This window comes from Sphaeramia orbicularis, chromosome 12 (assembly GCF_902148855.1).
Source record: "Sphaeramia orbicularis chromosome 12, fSphaOr1.1, whole genome shotgun sequence".
Taxonomy (NCBI): Eukaryota; Metazoa; Chordata; class Actinopteri; order Kurtiformes; family Apogonidae; genus Sphaeramia; species Sphaeramia orbicularis.
Genome location: NC_043968.1, coordinates 62,731,016 through 62,747,607, shown reverse-complemented (window position 1 = coordinate 62,747,607; position 16,592 = coordinate 62,731,016). Strand labels below are relative to the sequence as shown.

General features: G+C 37.0%; 1 protein-coding gene across 3 annotated transcripts in view; it reads left to right on the top strand.

The window, feature by feature from the left end:
* cntfr (ciliary neurotrophic factor receptor) overlaps positions 1-16,592 on the top strand; it is a 392,344-nt gene that overhangs the window by 206,904 nt on the left and 168,848 nt on the right. For all 3 annotated transcript variants that reach the window (XM_030150153.1, XM_030150151.1, XM_030150152.1), the window contains one exon: positions 15,409-15,642. In XM_030150153.1, the coding sequence (XP_030006013.1) occupies positions 15,409-15,642 (234 nt within the window). The remainder of the gene's footprint in view (positions 1-15,408; positions 15,643-16,592) is intronic.

Below are 16,592 nucleotides of genomic sequence, written 5' to 3'. Positions count from 1 at the left end.
ATTTTATCAAATTTTTTGTGAATTTTAGTATATCTCTTGTATATTTCAATGCATTTTTTGTGTTTTTCATGTAGTGTGTTTAAGTAATCCTTAAATCTGACACTCAAAGGTCTTAAAAATTCCACAGACACAATAAATTATATTGACATATTTGCTTTGGGTTGTATTGTGGATTAGTATTTTACAATGTTTTAGTGTATTTCAGTATATATTAATGTATTTTAGCATACTTTATATGTATTTTATCATATTGTCTACTACTACTGTACTTTATTGTATATCTTATTGCATTTTTTTTTTTTTTTCTGTGGTTGAGACTGGTTTAAGGCAATAACTATGAGGTCTGTGATTTATGCGAATGTAAAGTCCTGTAAAGTCCTTAAAACTGTAATCCCACAGGCCTGTTAGGAGTACAATAAGTAAACACACACAAAACCCAACAGGTACGATCCTTTCATAAACAAACCCGAGCCGTTAAAGACCAACAGAGAGAGTGAAACCTGTCCAGACTAATCGCTGAAGCAGGATGCGGTTATCTCTGGCTGGTTTTCCTCTCAAATCGTACAGATGTTTGTGATCAAAGCGCTGTGATCCAGCTGTCCCGCTCCGTTCTGTCTTTCCTCCTCCCTGTAGCCGACTCTCAGGAATCCCTCTCCCATTCCTCATTTCATGACCTCTCTAATCCAGGCTTGTAAAATATTAACTGCCCTGCTCGCTCTCAACAATTCTTCCTCCCTCCTGTGCTGTCCCGCTTTCCTCTGACTGTTCACTCTCTCTCATCCTCATCTCACCACTCAATCTCCCTTTTCTCTCCTCTCCTTCCTCTTCTTTCATACTCCCTCTTATCTGCCTCGCTTCCCATGTTCCTCCCGGAGCATAGACATCTAAAATGTGAAGAGTCAATTAACCCTGTTGCCTGCAAATCTTCCTGTCTTCTCCAGTTGCTTCCGCGAGCCAATATGACGAGGGCGTCGATCAGGCCACTGCCGCCGTGCGTGGAACTTGTACGGCTACATGTGTGGCGAGGCCCAGATAAGATGGCAGGAAACAGGAAGTGGATTTATTTGAGCGTCCGTGTCCTCGCACGCGCTTCCAAACACATACGCAGCTGCAGCTGGCTCTGCGCTCACATGAAAGGAGACGCAACTGCAGAGCGAGAGTGAATGTTAATCTCTCTGTGGGAACGAGAGACGATAAAGTGATAACTTAATTCCAAGATGTTTGCAGAGGAAGTGTATGTGTGTGTGTGAGCGTGTGCGTGGGTCCAAGGCTGTTTGTTTTTTGGCATCTGTGTGTGTGTGTTTGTGTCTGTGTGTGTGTGTGTGTGTGTGTATGCGTGCGTGCGTGTGTGTGTGTGTGTGAAGGCGAATATATGTGCGCCTACAGCACATCTGTATCAGTGCATTAATATATGCACAACCATGAAAGTGTCAACAGCAGTTTATTGCCAATACTTATTATGTCATGCAGTTAATCGGATCTCTGTCTTATAAATCGCCGGGGGGGGGTTTAACATTCTGCTGTGTCATACTTCACAGAAACATCTGAAGAACCTGCCTAACCAGCTGCACCACATGCTGACTGAGGCAAAAAAATGTCTATCTGGCTGTTAAAAGTGATTAGAACAGAGGGAGAAGCATTCCCAACGCAAATTATTATCATCTGTAGCAGAATTCACTTCCACTTTTCACTTGTTACTATGACTGCTTTAACAAATAATTCCAATCATTATGGATTAATCGTGCCACAATGCTTCCACTAGTGAAAAAACCCCATAGAACAATTTCCATTAACCCAAGGTGACATCACCAAATTAGTTGTTTCATTAGACAAACAGTCCGATAAGACTGAATTGCAATGATAGGACATTTTTAATCACTCATCATCTCAGACGCCCTCAGGGTTCTCAACACAGATGTTGCTTATTTTGATTGATCTGATCTCTTATCCACACTCAGTTTGGTTTTTGTTAATATTTTTTGTGATTAGCGTCAAACAAAACATCCTCAAAGACCACAAGAGACAGACGTGAATATAAAACAGCAGTCTAATTGTCTCATAATACTTTTAGTTACTTTCCATGAGAAATAAAAACTTTGGCTACAACTTTTTATGTTAGGAATCAAATAAACACTCTCTGAGGTGCATCAGTGTATTTCTGTATAATATCTGTATTTAAATTACTTTATTTTTATGTGTATTTTCACAATTTGCATAGAATACAGTAGCTCCACAACACTTATTGCTATTGTAAGCCAGGCAGACAACAAACATCACACATACAACGCATAAGAACATCAGGATGTCCAGAGGGATCCATTAAATGTCTTAAATGTATCTTAAATTATGGCCTTAATCATCCTTAAAATTGCTAATTAATCCTTAAATCTGATACTCAAATATCTTAAAAAATTACATAGACACAACAAATAACATTGATATTTTTGCTTTGGATTCTATTGCGGGTTTGTATTTTAGCATATTTTAGTGTACATTTGTGTATTCCAGTATATTTTAGTGTATTTCAAAATTCTTTATGTATATTTTGTCATTTGTGTCTATTTTAAAATAGCTTTATTATCATTGTAAGCCAGACAGACAACAAAATACTGTGTGCATCTGTTGCATATGAACATCAGGATGTCCACAGTAAAACTTTTAAAAGTTTTAAATGTAATTGTCCTAAACTGAGGCCCTAATTGTCTTTAAAATGTATAATTAATCCTTAAAATACATATAAATTATATTAAAATACACTAACATATGCTAAAATACAAATTGATAATACAACCCAAAGCAAGTACATAAATATAATTTATTGTGTCTGTGGAATTTTTAAGACCTTTGAGTGTCAGATTTATCACATTTTATGTGGATGTTGCTGTATTTTAGTATATATTTTGTATAGTTCAGTGCATTTTTGTTTTTTTTTTAGTGTAATTTAATGTATTTGTTGTGAATGTTAGTGTATAATAACTTCGACAATCATTCATAGGTGGATGGGTTCAGGTATGAGCTTTAGCAGCATGAACGTCAGTAGCAGAAACATTAGTCACGAACAAATGGAAATGTAAAATTAGCTTAACTGAAACATGGTTCAACACAGTAACTATGAGGTCCTGTTATTTATGTGCATGTAAGGTCTGATATTTGACCAAAGATGCCTTGAAAAATGTCTTAAAAGCCATAAATTTAGGCTCTTCAAACCTGCAGATACTCTTTGCATGTTAAAGTAATTGTTTAGTTGGTAAAAACAAGAGCATTAAAACATCCTCCAAGTGCATTACTATCATCGGAATCAGAATTCACGCATATTAAACCTTCACTTTCAGCAGACAGACACTTGTTACCACCACTTCCACAAATTATTGATTAATCTTGTTACGATGCTTCCGCTAGTGAAAAAAAGCAAAGAAGAATTTCCATTAACCCAAGGTGACATTGTCAAATTAGTTGTTTCATCTGACAAACAGTCCGGTAAGATTGAATTACAATGATAGACAATTTTAATCAGTTATCGTCTTGGACACCTTGGAGGTTTTCTTGCACAACTGTTACTTATTTTGGCTGATTCCATCTCTTAACCAGACTCTGGTAGTGGTTTTGTCTTTTCCTTTTTGTAATTAGCAAAGAGCACAACAGGAAAACATGCAAATAACCAAAGAAAACTAAAACAGCAATAATAAACATAATGTGCTGCACACTTTTAATCCCCTTCGGCCAAATATAGTGTAAGATTCTGTTTAAAGTTACTGCCCTATAATTTAGATTGTCTTTGTGTAAAACTTATTCCATATATATTTAAATTTGAAAGTACTCGGATATTATAACAGCACAAGGCCATTTGACCTTGAAAAAGTAGGTCAAGGTCACTTATTTTCGATAGACTTCTGCTCCATGTGCAGGATGCATCCACAGTATAAATTTGGTGCAGATATATCAATGCATTCTTCAGATAATGCGATTATGTTGTTGAATGGACAAACAGACAGAGACGGATGGAGAAATGACAAAATGATTACAATTCCCCTCAGCCGACAGGTAAAAACAACTAAAAATGCCAGTTTTGTTATAGTTTCTCATGCTTTGCCTGGGGAATAAACACTTGGCTGCAAACACAATCAAATAAACATTATTTGGGCTGCATGGAAAATAATTATGCAAAGTTCTTTTTCACTGGCAAAATTAGCTAATATTTCTTGGGATTTTGTCATTTTGAATTTTATGCTTTTGCTACTTTGTATGAAAAAAAAAAAACACCACGCCTAAAATTACTGTTGTTAGGGATTAAATAAATGAACACTTTTTGACTGACTAGTAAATAAATAATAGTAGTTGTCATCAGCTAAAGCCAAGAGTCCACAAGACACAGAAGTGAATAAGCCAAAATAGGAAAGCAGTAGTAAAAAACATAGCCAAAATGCTTGTGCCATGATATAGTTTTTCTTATTTTGCATTGGAAATGAACACTTGGCTGCAAATGCCATCATTAGGAACCAAAAGGCACTGATAACCAAACTGACTTTTGTCCGACGACTGAATGAAAAAAGTAGCTGCGAATGAAACAAATGAACCCAGTTTATTCTCCCAAAGCATTGTTCAGACACAACCCTGTCCTTCGAAAGAAATCTGCTGAAACTCATTGTGAATCAATATAATCCTTGATGTCATGATCCTTGGGATTTTTTCTTTGGCTTCTGTCTTTCTGGAAAGTCAGAATTTTTAACCTGATCATCAAAGCTGGACCTTCTGACAAACCCCTGTATTATTGTATTACTTCTCATTTCATTATTCAATCAGAACCGAAACATTTTTCCTTTTTGTGATAGGAAATGAGCCATTTTGACTTTACTTACAGAGAAGTAATATTTGACTGGAGGCTGCAGCATATCATTACACATACCATGAGGAAAAAAATTAATTTGGGTTTATTTGTATTTTCAGATTTTGCTTTTTATTGTAATTTTTCCGTAGCTGGAAGTTTTTAATTTAAATTGTAAATTAAAAACTGAGACGTAAGGAGAAACCTCAGTACTAATCTTCCTCTATGAGTGTTAAATCCATAAAGTTAAACTGATAATTCTCCGAGGCTCTATCTATGTGTGCACGATCTTTTACTGTTGGACTCTGAAAAGCCAAAGCTCCCCTTAGGCGAACAAATGTGATTCAGTGATAAATGTTCCAGTGAGTTACAGCTCGGCTGAAAGAGACATGGTCTCACACGATGTGATATAAACATGACAATGAATCCACGAGGACGACTGCTCACAGTGAGACCAGCATACACACACAAATACACACTGAAACACATGCGTGCTTATTCTGTCACGGACAGGCCACAAACACTGAGAATGCAACAGTTTCAGATGGTAAATCAGAATGCCAGCGCTCAACTTCAATTTCATTTCATGCTGCCACTGTGGAGCCAGATCATAACTTACACCTGCTTACTTCCACAGACGCTTAAACACACACATGCATGCATGAACCGACAAGTGGAGTCATAGATGTGAAGTAACACAACCACGCTCATTCATGTGAGAGGCAGGGAAAGTGTAAATTGAAACGCATATGCATCCACACACTCACACAGCTGCTGCTACATAATCAGACTTCATCACCATTCTAATCAGGTCGAGAAGGAATGTGTGTTTGTTTTATGAGTGGTGTGTATATGTGTGTGTGTATAGATACATGCGTGTATGGCAGCCGTAAGCAGAATAACTTAATTATACATGGCTCTCGGGTGACATTAAATTACATAAAGTGGATATTTTATATGATTTCAAAGAGAAATCATAGAGATTTCAAAGAGTGACTGAACTCTAACATGTAGCAGTACAGGGCATGGGTTGTAGAATACAGTTTTAGTTGTTATGTTCCTTTTTCCAGCATCTTCTGGAAAAAATGTATAACAGCCAAATATTTTGCTTTGATATCCTTTGAATTATGGCATTACTTATGTTGTTTGTTCATTTAAAAGACAATTTTACAAGTCAAGAAAGTCACCATTTGTTGTAACTGTTTAATTATCAGAGGCTGAAAATATGTAAACATGAACAGGACTGAACAGAAGTGTCATCACCATAACTGTCTTTGTCCATGATCTGTTCAAAGTCGCTGAATATGTCTCTGCAGCCTCAACATGACCAGACTTGAAGTGATTTACATTTCTCTTTATACTTATATCGCTTCTCAAGTATGAGGTGAAACATGCCGAGGCAGTTAGTGATGTGTACCACAAGCAATGAGAGATGCAGTCCACTGAGCTGTTTTCCACAAAACTAGTGGTTACTTAACTGTTTTGAACACAAACTGTGATTTCCTTGACTCATACAATGATATGTGGTGGTATAATTCAAATGGGATCACAAAATACTTGCCTCTTAACGATATTTTTGTTACTTAAGTTAGGTCCACACTGAATTGTATGGATGCAGAGTACCCTTAAGTGGGGGAAAAAATACATGGTTTTCAATGGTGGGAGACAATTGCAATGTTAAAAGATAATTCTGCAAGTCAAGAAAGTTAGTCAAAGTTAAAACTATTTAAATACATAATTAAAAAGTCAAGGCACGCAAAAGTTGCATAATTGTCATCATAGCCAGTTTGACTCTACACAAGCTGCTCAGCTGAAGACGCCTCTACAGTTTTTCATCTCTTTTTCCCTGCCTTCCTTTTTTCAGAATGTCAAATGTGTGGAGGAAAGTCTTTTTTTGGTGCTTTGTGATGTCTATGACAAGCTAATCCTCTGAACTGACAAATATATGTGTAAATTATGGTGTTAATCCAAATGAGATGAAAGAATCACTGGTGTTTTATCACTGACTTGCATAAAAACTAAGGTGCCAAGGGTTGCACTGGAAAGACCAGGCTTTGCTTCTCTATTGTGTGCTTCTAGCTGGTCATGTTACACATTGTGTAACTCTATTTCTATACCAACAACTGTCTTGAGTACATATATGATTCACAATAACAGCCTCAGTATCGATTTGGACCTAGAGCACTGGGGTCAATTATATTTGTGAAAACCCTCATGCACGCTCTCAAGGTCTTCAATGGTTCTCTCCAGCTCTGACTATCCAACAACAGCTTCTATTAACGTAGAAATGAAGTCATCAAATGACAAACAGCAGCCAACACAACACAAACCTCATGTCAATACACAAAAGAGCCCTAATGGAACATATTGAGCCTTTAAAGGTAATCAAAGTCAAACTCAGCTTTATTGTCAGTTTTGCCATATGTGCATCACATACAGAAAATAGAAATTATAAAACTATAAAGCCCCACAGAGCAAAACATAGTGAAAAAGTACAAAAATTAGAATAGAATATGAATATAAACATGAACATAGAATATGACTATAAACAGCAGGGGGTTGAGGAGACAATAAATACACAATAAAGGTGCCTCAGTGAAGTTAACAGATGAGGTATTGGTAATAGATGAGTTATTGAGTTAAAGTGACCTATGCAATATACCATAAAATGACAACGATGCCTATGTAATGCATGCACTCGTGTGTTTTCAATGATTTCAAGTCACAGAAATGTAAGGCTACGTTCAGACAGCAGCTCTTAATGCACAATTAGGATTTTTTTTTGGTGAAATCCAATTTTTTGTGTGCTCGTTCATATTAGATATTATATGCAACGTCTATCAGTTTTGAGTATGAACTGAATGTGACCCTGAAGTGACCCACATGTGCAAAGGAGGTCCTGACATAATACGTGACCACACAGGCACACACTGCATTTATGGAAGTAAATATGTTTTTCCCGATACTCCTCCTCCTGGGACACAGAATTGTGTCGTTTGTTGCATTTCAATGACATAAAGGTCAAATGAATGCGATCTGGCCATTTGCACAATATTAGATATGTATCAGATTTAGGACCACATATGAAAGTGGCCTGGGTCAGATTTGAAAAAATATCAGATTTGTGCTGTTCAAACTGTCTTTAACAGATCAGATACAGGTCACATATGGGCAAAAAAATTGGATTTGGGCCACATTCGCCTGCAGTCTGAACATTGTGTAATTTACAAAGTTAGAAAAACTAACTCGAGTTATTTGAAATCTTTAAAAAAAATGCTTTGATAAGACTTAAACTAACATCCCTCTATAAAAGTGTCCTCACCTCATCAGACGGCATTTAATGATGATGTAGTGGAAAGGTGGAGTATAACAATGTTCTGCCCAGTGGCACTTGACGTTTGAACAAGTAATTCTGCCGGTGTTTAATCAGCTAATCAAACAATGAAGCTACCCGTCTTCAAGAATATCCTTTCTGACACCAGCCTAATGATAATCTGACCGTAATTGATTGTTCTTGATAAATGTGGGTTAATCAAGGTGCACGCGAAAAATTGAAAGAAGTAATATACATCTGTGAAAGTCCTTCTGTTCGCCAAATGCAGGAACACATCACCTTCTCTTGACTTTGACTGGACTTTTCAGCTTCCGTCTTTGTTTTTCTTGTTTTCCTGTACTGTGCGGATATGGTCTTGCCTCGAACCATCCTTGTCTTGACCCTCACTGGTACAGTGAACATAAACATAGACTCTGATTCCAGCCCACCTACATATGTCCTTGTGACCAACAGGGCAGTATTTGTGGAAAAAATGTGTGTTTATAAGTTATAAGCAAATATAACATTATGCTATATGTGTGTGTGTGTGTGTGTGTGTGTGTGTGTGTGTGTGTCTGTTTGTCATTCAGTGCATGCACTACTCCGATTACACTGATCTTATCTTCCAAGTGTATGTAGTTGTGCAGAATTATAAAATCTGCTTGTGCTGTTGTGAGTGTGAGTAGCCATTCCTCTGTGAACGTATTGTATGTGTTGTTTTGTACAGAATGCAAAGTTCATCGCTCAGTTTCAAACATCCATAGACCATGTACATGTACTTCACTGCCCATGGGTTATGTTCATTATTCTTTAAATAGCCTCTGGACAGATATATGTACTTGTAATGCCCTGCAGAGCTTAGCACCAGTGACCCCACAACATGACATGATGTGGGCTCTTTATGGTAATACTGTGCTGTGGGAAATAATCACAAGGATGCATAAGAAAACAGTGCCCTCAGTGCCCTGCAGAATCCTGCTGTGAATGAAAAACTAGCGAAAACTTTACAGTAACCCCGTGAGCCCCTTGGTTCCCTTTTATTTTATACCTCAAACCATCAGCAATAAATAATAAATTAACTTCTTGTGTAAAGAATCTCACCTGAGGAAGACAACTAATACTGATACATGTTTTAAGCATAGAAATGTCATTTACATGTATTGTATCGCTGGAATTATTAGTATATTAAGCAGCTGCACAGTTACAATTTGTTTATTCGTGAGATCATGTCAGATGGCGTCAGTAGAAATCAGAAGTGTAATGAGCAAAACTAGTAACACTTGAGCTTTTTGAAGGACACTAATGATTTCCATTCTCTTTTGGTGGGGGTTAACAATGTTCCGATGCTGCTTACAATGCCCTGTCTATTACAAAGAGATCAATAGCAATTGAGCTGAATGTCATTATGGTTATTAGGCGTGCTGGTCTGTATGTTGATGAGGCACAGGAACATTATGCAGGGTGGTGTGAGGGAGTACATGAGTGAGTACATGAGTGCACTTGTGAGTGCATCTGCTTGTCTTTCAGCTGATATATAAAGTGTATTATGCATGTGTGGCGTGTGTGCGCAGAATACTCATGACCAGGTACAGATGATGAATGTTGATGTTACGGAGAAAATCAGTGGGTGAAAGAAGCCGGTGTTCTAACAGTGAAATAGGAGGAAGATGATGGAGAGGGAAGACGGAAAGGTGAATAAGATAAGGGAAACTTAGGCTGAGAGAGGCATGAAGGCATAACCAAGGGAGATAGGTAGACAAAGAAGGAAAAGAGAAATGTCTGCTACAGCACAGGGAAATGATCTAATTTTCAGAATCATTTTCAGTGCAAAGCTAAGTTGCTTCTAATATACTTTCTTATTATGAATGACAAAACAAAAAACACATCTAGAGCTTTACATTATGATATTAAAACCATCCAACTGACTATGTGCACATGCATTCATGCACATTTTACAACTGAGATGTGAGATAAGTTTACAACTCCAGTTTTATGTGCATTTTCTGGACACGTATAAAGCAAATTCAGAAAATGGGTCTCATTTGCAGGTTTTACCACAGGTTGCAGTGTCTGTTTACACTTGGCTTGAGTAGGGACAAAGATCCTCTGTGGTAAAGATGCTAAAAAAAATAATAGATTAACGTATGTAATTTTATTCTTTCATTTTCCATAAATGGTTAATCCTCTATCCCAGCTAGCATCGGTTCATCACAGAGGTGATGTATACAGACAAATAACTATACACTCTCACATTCACACCAATTTAGACCAATTAACCCATTAAGGTGCATGTACTTGGACTGTGGGAGGAACCCCGTACAGCAACAATACTAACCCCTGCTACATCTAGTTTTAATCATTAAAAAGCATATCCACAGGTTTTTAGAAGTCATTCTTACTGTGGAAAACTAATTCACAGCAAGAATATTTGTAGAATATTCAGTTTCATTAGCCAGAAAAAAACAGATTATTAGGAACTGTGTTGGAATAAGAGCAAAAAATGAGAATATTTTGTCCATGTCAACATGAACGATGAGGGGGTGGATGGTTGGTTTTGCAATGTCATAAGTATATAATAGTAATAGTAATAGTATATAATAATATAATAGTTGAATAGTGGTAGTAGGTGTCATAAATAAAGTATGTATCAAATTAATTTGGCTTTTATATTTGATTATATCTGATTACTCTTCCAACAATTTTTGAGGCAGGTAGTGAATCTGAAAAGTCCTAAAAATGTAAAGTTATTAACAATACTGGTCAACACAAAGAACACTGAGATTTTGACAGCATTTTAATAAATAAACAATGTCAAAGACCTTTTTCACCAGTGACATACATGCTTACTTTTGTGTGATTTAGTGACTTAGGGTAACGTTGACTGATTTGATTGAAAGAAAAGAGAACCAATCAGTGGAAGAATTGAGAATGTCAGCATATTTTACCAAATTAATGGAGCTCCTCATAAGAATACCGACCCTTAATAGTGCTGCATTCATAGCTGTCCAAAACACCAATACACAAGGTAAAATTTAATTGTAGTTTATTTCAAGCCGTACATAAATGAATATTTCTTAAATACTCAAAGTACAGTTTTTATATTTGATCCATCTCATAATAAAAGAAAGATCCTAAACAGACTGAATAAGGTATGGGAGGATGTCAATAGTACAGAGAAAGAGAGAAGCAGGAAGCGACGTAAACTAAGTAAAAGAAGATGAGAAGAGTTCAAAGCTTGATATGGACAAGAGGCAGATGGCAGGGAGGGAGGTAAGGAGGCGAAGGGGAGAGGAGAGGTAAAGATAGAGACTGTCAGAAACCAAGAGAAACAGAAGAGTGTGAACCTCGATAAGAGGACAGACAGAGGAGCAGTCAAAGGGAAGAGATAGAAATGAATCATGGACGGAGTTAGAAGCGACAGAGGTTCGGATGGAGATGAATGGACACCGAAAAGGATGGAGGTAGAGTGATGTAACCCCCGGAGGATAAGACGGATGGGAGGGATGGCAGCAAGAAAAGCAAAAGGGGAGGTCAGAGAATGAACACAGTGCTAGAAATCTCAAGTTTACTCTGTAGAGATGAGAAAAACTAAAGAAGGGTCATTTTAAAGGGGTTCTATGTAGTATTGATATTCCAAACTCTCAACAGCAGGAGGAAGTTGTGCAGCAGAACACACAAAGGACCAAAACCATCAACTAATCAATGCTATGTATCCACAGACTGTAGCACTCACTGAATAAAGTATAAAGATCATTGTTTACAAACGTCTCTATTATGGTATCAAGTTTTCTCCTTCAAACTAAAAGTCATAATCTCAAAATAACACTGTGTTTTATAATCTTCACGTGTTGCATCAGCTGATAGTTTACATTATAGCTCTGTTAGCTTAGCTCTGTTTTTAGACAGAAAACAGCCACAATAAAACCACAAATCACCTCTGTTTTCTGTACAGTTCGTGTTGTCAATAGCTGAACTAAAGATCTGTTTGGATTTGAACAAACAAGGTCAGAACAGTCACAGTTTAATCTGAACTGTGGATCAACAAACGGTAATGTAGCAAAGATAATAACATCCCATGATAACTTTATAACTTCATAAACCTCATAATCAAACTCACCAGTGTAGAAGAAACACTGCCATTTCAACATCCAACTCCATTCTATTCATTCAGAGCTGTGTCCAGTGGAGAAAACAACAGTGATTCTAGCTTTTAACACTGAGTCACTTGCAGACTCTCAAAGTGGTGTTAGTTTTCCTCACCACGGGAGACTGGCAGAGTGACTCACTACTCCATCTAGTGGTCACATAAATCCCCCAGACTCAGTGTAAATAAATTCTGTTCATATCTCTATAATCCAATACACTGGCAGCTTTGGCAGTGTCTCAAAGCTCTTTATTCTGAACACCCTAATAACACTAGTAAAGGAGTGGTATTTTGCTTTTTTTAAAAAATAGAATTATGCATTTTAAAACATTTCCCTGTGGACTACATAAACTGTAAATGCTATGCTTAGTTCTGAGTTCTTCATTAATTCAACTCCACAGGTCCATCTTCAGCCCTATTTCTGAGTAATGACAGGAGAAAGGTAGTTTTGAGCGCTGGCCCTTTAAATGCACATGAGCCACTTCAGGCCCCACCCCCTCCAGGTTATTGGCTGTGCTGCTCTGTCCTGTTCAGCCAACAACTGAACATTTTAGTTAATCGGCTCGAAGTTTGGACATGTTTTCAGAATGGACTACAACCACTGCTGCTGACAAACAATTATGGTGTTCTCGGAGAAATGTTCATCGGAAGTCTTGACCTTATATGTGCAAATTTTGTGATGTAACTAGTTAAGAACGTAACAAATTAAGCAGGAATTCAAACAGGTTTTATAAATCCACTCGATTTTTGCCAAAATGAATATAAGGATAGCTTTGCAGCACGTGGAGGGTTCAAATTCAAACTTTGTGAACTACCAGGGTCCAAATACACAAATAAATGAACCAAAGGCCAATAAAAGTGGGTTTAGCAAAAAATGACCCCTTTAAAAGATTTTTTTTTTTTTTTGTAATATTAGGAAGTTAAAATAATACACGTAGCCAGTTCTAAGGACAAAATACTTATATATATATATATATATATATATATATATATATATATATATATATATATATATATATATATACATATATATACATATATATATACACACACACTCTCCTGATGACATCAGCGGGAACAACATTTCACACATTTAGTTTGGTAACAGCCACCTGAGGTAGTGAAATGAATTTCTGGTAGGGGCTTTTTCCACATTATTACATTTTTGAACAATATCATATTTCACTTTGATAGCATATTATATTTATGAAGACTTCACTGTGTATGAGGTATAATTGAGATTTTAGCCACATGAACTCAAATGTTCATAGACTTACAGTGGCTGGAAAAACTCCTCTTTTCCTCTTCCCCTTCTTCTTCTTCTTCTTCTTCTTCTTCTTCTTCTTCTTCTTCTGTAACTCTCAGACACAAGGGCACCGACACCATCAAAGCTAACATCAAAGTCACACTGTATGGTTTTTACTAAGATGCAAATAACTTTATGTAAATAAAGTCACACATTCGTTCAAAGTCACTTGACAGAAGAGGAGATCAAAGTGAAATGGTTTTTCTTTTTTTTTTTTCTTTTTTTTTTTTTTTGCCAATCACTTGCAAATATGTGCACATTATTTGAACCTTTGGGTAAGAATGGGGATGATGGGGATGGTCAGAAGGAAACAGGCTGTGACAAAAAAGGGGGTAAAAAAAAAGAAAAAAAAAAGAGGCAGATCAGAGAAAAATAGCAGAGGATGAGGGCTGAGGGGGCTCAGGAAGAACGAACCACAGACAGTGAAGACTGAGAACAAACAGTGTCAGGTTAATGTTAATGGGAACAGGGAACTTGTCATATTAAATATAGATGATTCTGTTATGCGACATGAAATATACATGAAACACACAAGTCGACATCTGTATCATCTGTGTTAACAGGCATGAGTTGGAAACAAGGAAGGCAGCGCAAGTGAAGAACAGTGAAACGAGAGGGAGGCATTGTGGTTAAAATAAAGAAAGGAAAGAGGGAGGAGACAGATGGACAAAAGGAAACACAAACGCAGAAAGAAAGAGAGACATCAGAGCAAGACAAAGATCTTGACAGCATGTGATCCCAGGCCAGTAGCGGCACTTTCCTTCCTTCATAGAGGAGGGCTTTTCCTAAGATAGGGATCAATATTTCATTGTTGCTTTTTGTTGTGTTGTTGATCCTCAGTGTTTAAGAGCTAATCGGGGGTCTTGGCTTTGTAGGATACTGACGGGTCCCGTGGGACTTATCAGCACATCAGGGGTTGTAACCCCAGTGTTGTGGCCAAAAGTCTCATTTCTCCAACCATACTCGACATCTGTAAACCCCTTTAGACATTATTATGGATTATTTAAGGGCTAAGAGACGAGAAAACCTGATTAAAGAGCTTAGAAGACAGTCACTGGTTTCCTCCAGTGCCTCTTCAATATTGATATCTGGCTCCTAATACAGAGCAAAGCAAAAACTCTCTGTCTTGCTATTCTTTCGGGTTTTTTGTTTTTCAATGTCAGTTCAATTCAGTTGTTGGTTTTCTCTCTAACATTAATTGGCGTTATGGTAGGGTTTGGCCAATTATCTAATTAATTTGATTAATATAGGAAAATCATTAAAAATGGCAAAATCAAGTGTATTCCTCTGGAGACTTTCCTTGATACCTGTTTGCTTCTTCTAATATATTCATTGAGAATGTGTTTCTCCTGTTGTATATGGTATTTAGTTTTAATAATGAAGAGGATATGTTTCAGTCATGTTTTTCATCAGTTCCTGCAGCCAGAAAACAATCAATTAAAATTACAAGTTGTCCATATCATTATAGAAAACAGGATTCAATAGTTTGACCATAATGCTCAACTGAAATTTATGGCCTTTAGCGTAAGAGTTCCCTGCTTCTGACTTCGTATTTTGCAGATATCTGCATTTGTTTGTTCTGGATTTAAAGTAGAAAGACAAATAGTGTTTCTTTTGTGTCATCCAAAGTAAAAACCAAACCACATTTGTAATACAGAATATTGTCTTTGTTGTTTGGAACCTCTATAGCAACAATGTCTTTTTTTGTTTGATAGAAATACAGCTTTTCTATGACATTTTCATTTTGATTCACAACAAATCATTTTGCTTGTCTTCTGGTTCTCATATAAAAATACTTACCCTGCGCTTGTGTCTCTTTCCAGTTGGTAGAAACCAGTATGAGAAAATGGGCAGCGACGTCACCATGCAGTGCGGATCCCTGGATAATAACACGTCGGTGACATGGAAGGTGAATGGGACCGACGTGAAGGCCCAGCACAAACTAGAAGGTCCCAGACTGGTCCTGACCAAAGTAGACAGCAGCCATAACGGACTCTACAGCTGCTTCCAGAACCCACATGGAGAAAGACGTGACTCCATCAACCTCCGCATTGGCAGTAAGTAGAAAACAAATACCTCAAGTTTCCTGAATGCCTTCTTCAGCAGTACTCACATGGAAACGTTCCTGCAACATTTATGCTGTTACTTTAATTTATGGTAATATGTATATTCTACTTGTCATCCTAAAAAGCAAAAATGTCAGAAAAAGACATGTACTTGATGATTTACTATAGTTAGATTGTTGTTGTTGTTTTCCATATCTGTCTCTATAAGCACAGTACAGAAATGTAACCAGACAAAAAGCAATGTTTGTACTAAAAGTTGATACAGTACCCTCAATGACTGTATATAAAGATGGATACCAGTGTGTGAAGCCAAAATGTGGCAATTTGTTGTCAGAGTTTGTGCATTAGAGACACTGGATGATGTTCATTCCAACCAACTCAGCAAGTGACCTGATGGATTCAGGACTGTGATTGGTCAATGAAGCTGTCAAACACCTGTTAAATTTCATACAGTTTTACAACGTTAAATAACTGATTAGAAATTTTCTTTTTCTTGAGCAAATGTATCTAAAAAGTCGAAAGTCAACTTTGGGATTAATTTACTGTAGGTGTATTTTGAGTTTTTGGTTGGTCTGAGTCTCATAGAAGGACATGAAAGGGATGGGATTTATGCGCTATACCACAGAAAGCCACCAGGGGGAGTTTGACATGTCCTGACAGTGTCCATCTTTATATACATTCAATGATTATCCTTGTAACAACATTACACAGCATCACAGTTACTCTCCATCCACTTTGGACCAAAAGTGGTGCTCTAAAAGCACTTCAGTATCATCTTTTCTTCTAATCTCTTTCCCTGTAGTTTTTCTTTCTGTCAAACAATACATATTATATTGATAAAAACTGACGGTAATTGTTTGTTCCACCCTCACCATGTTGGCCTGATAGCTGTCATGGAAACACCAGTTTCACCTCTTTGCTTTTCTTCTCTGTGAACATTA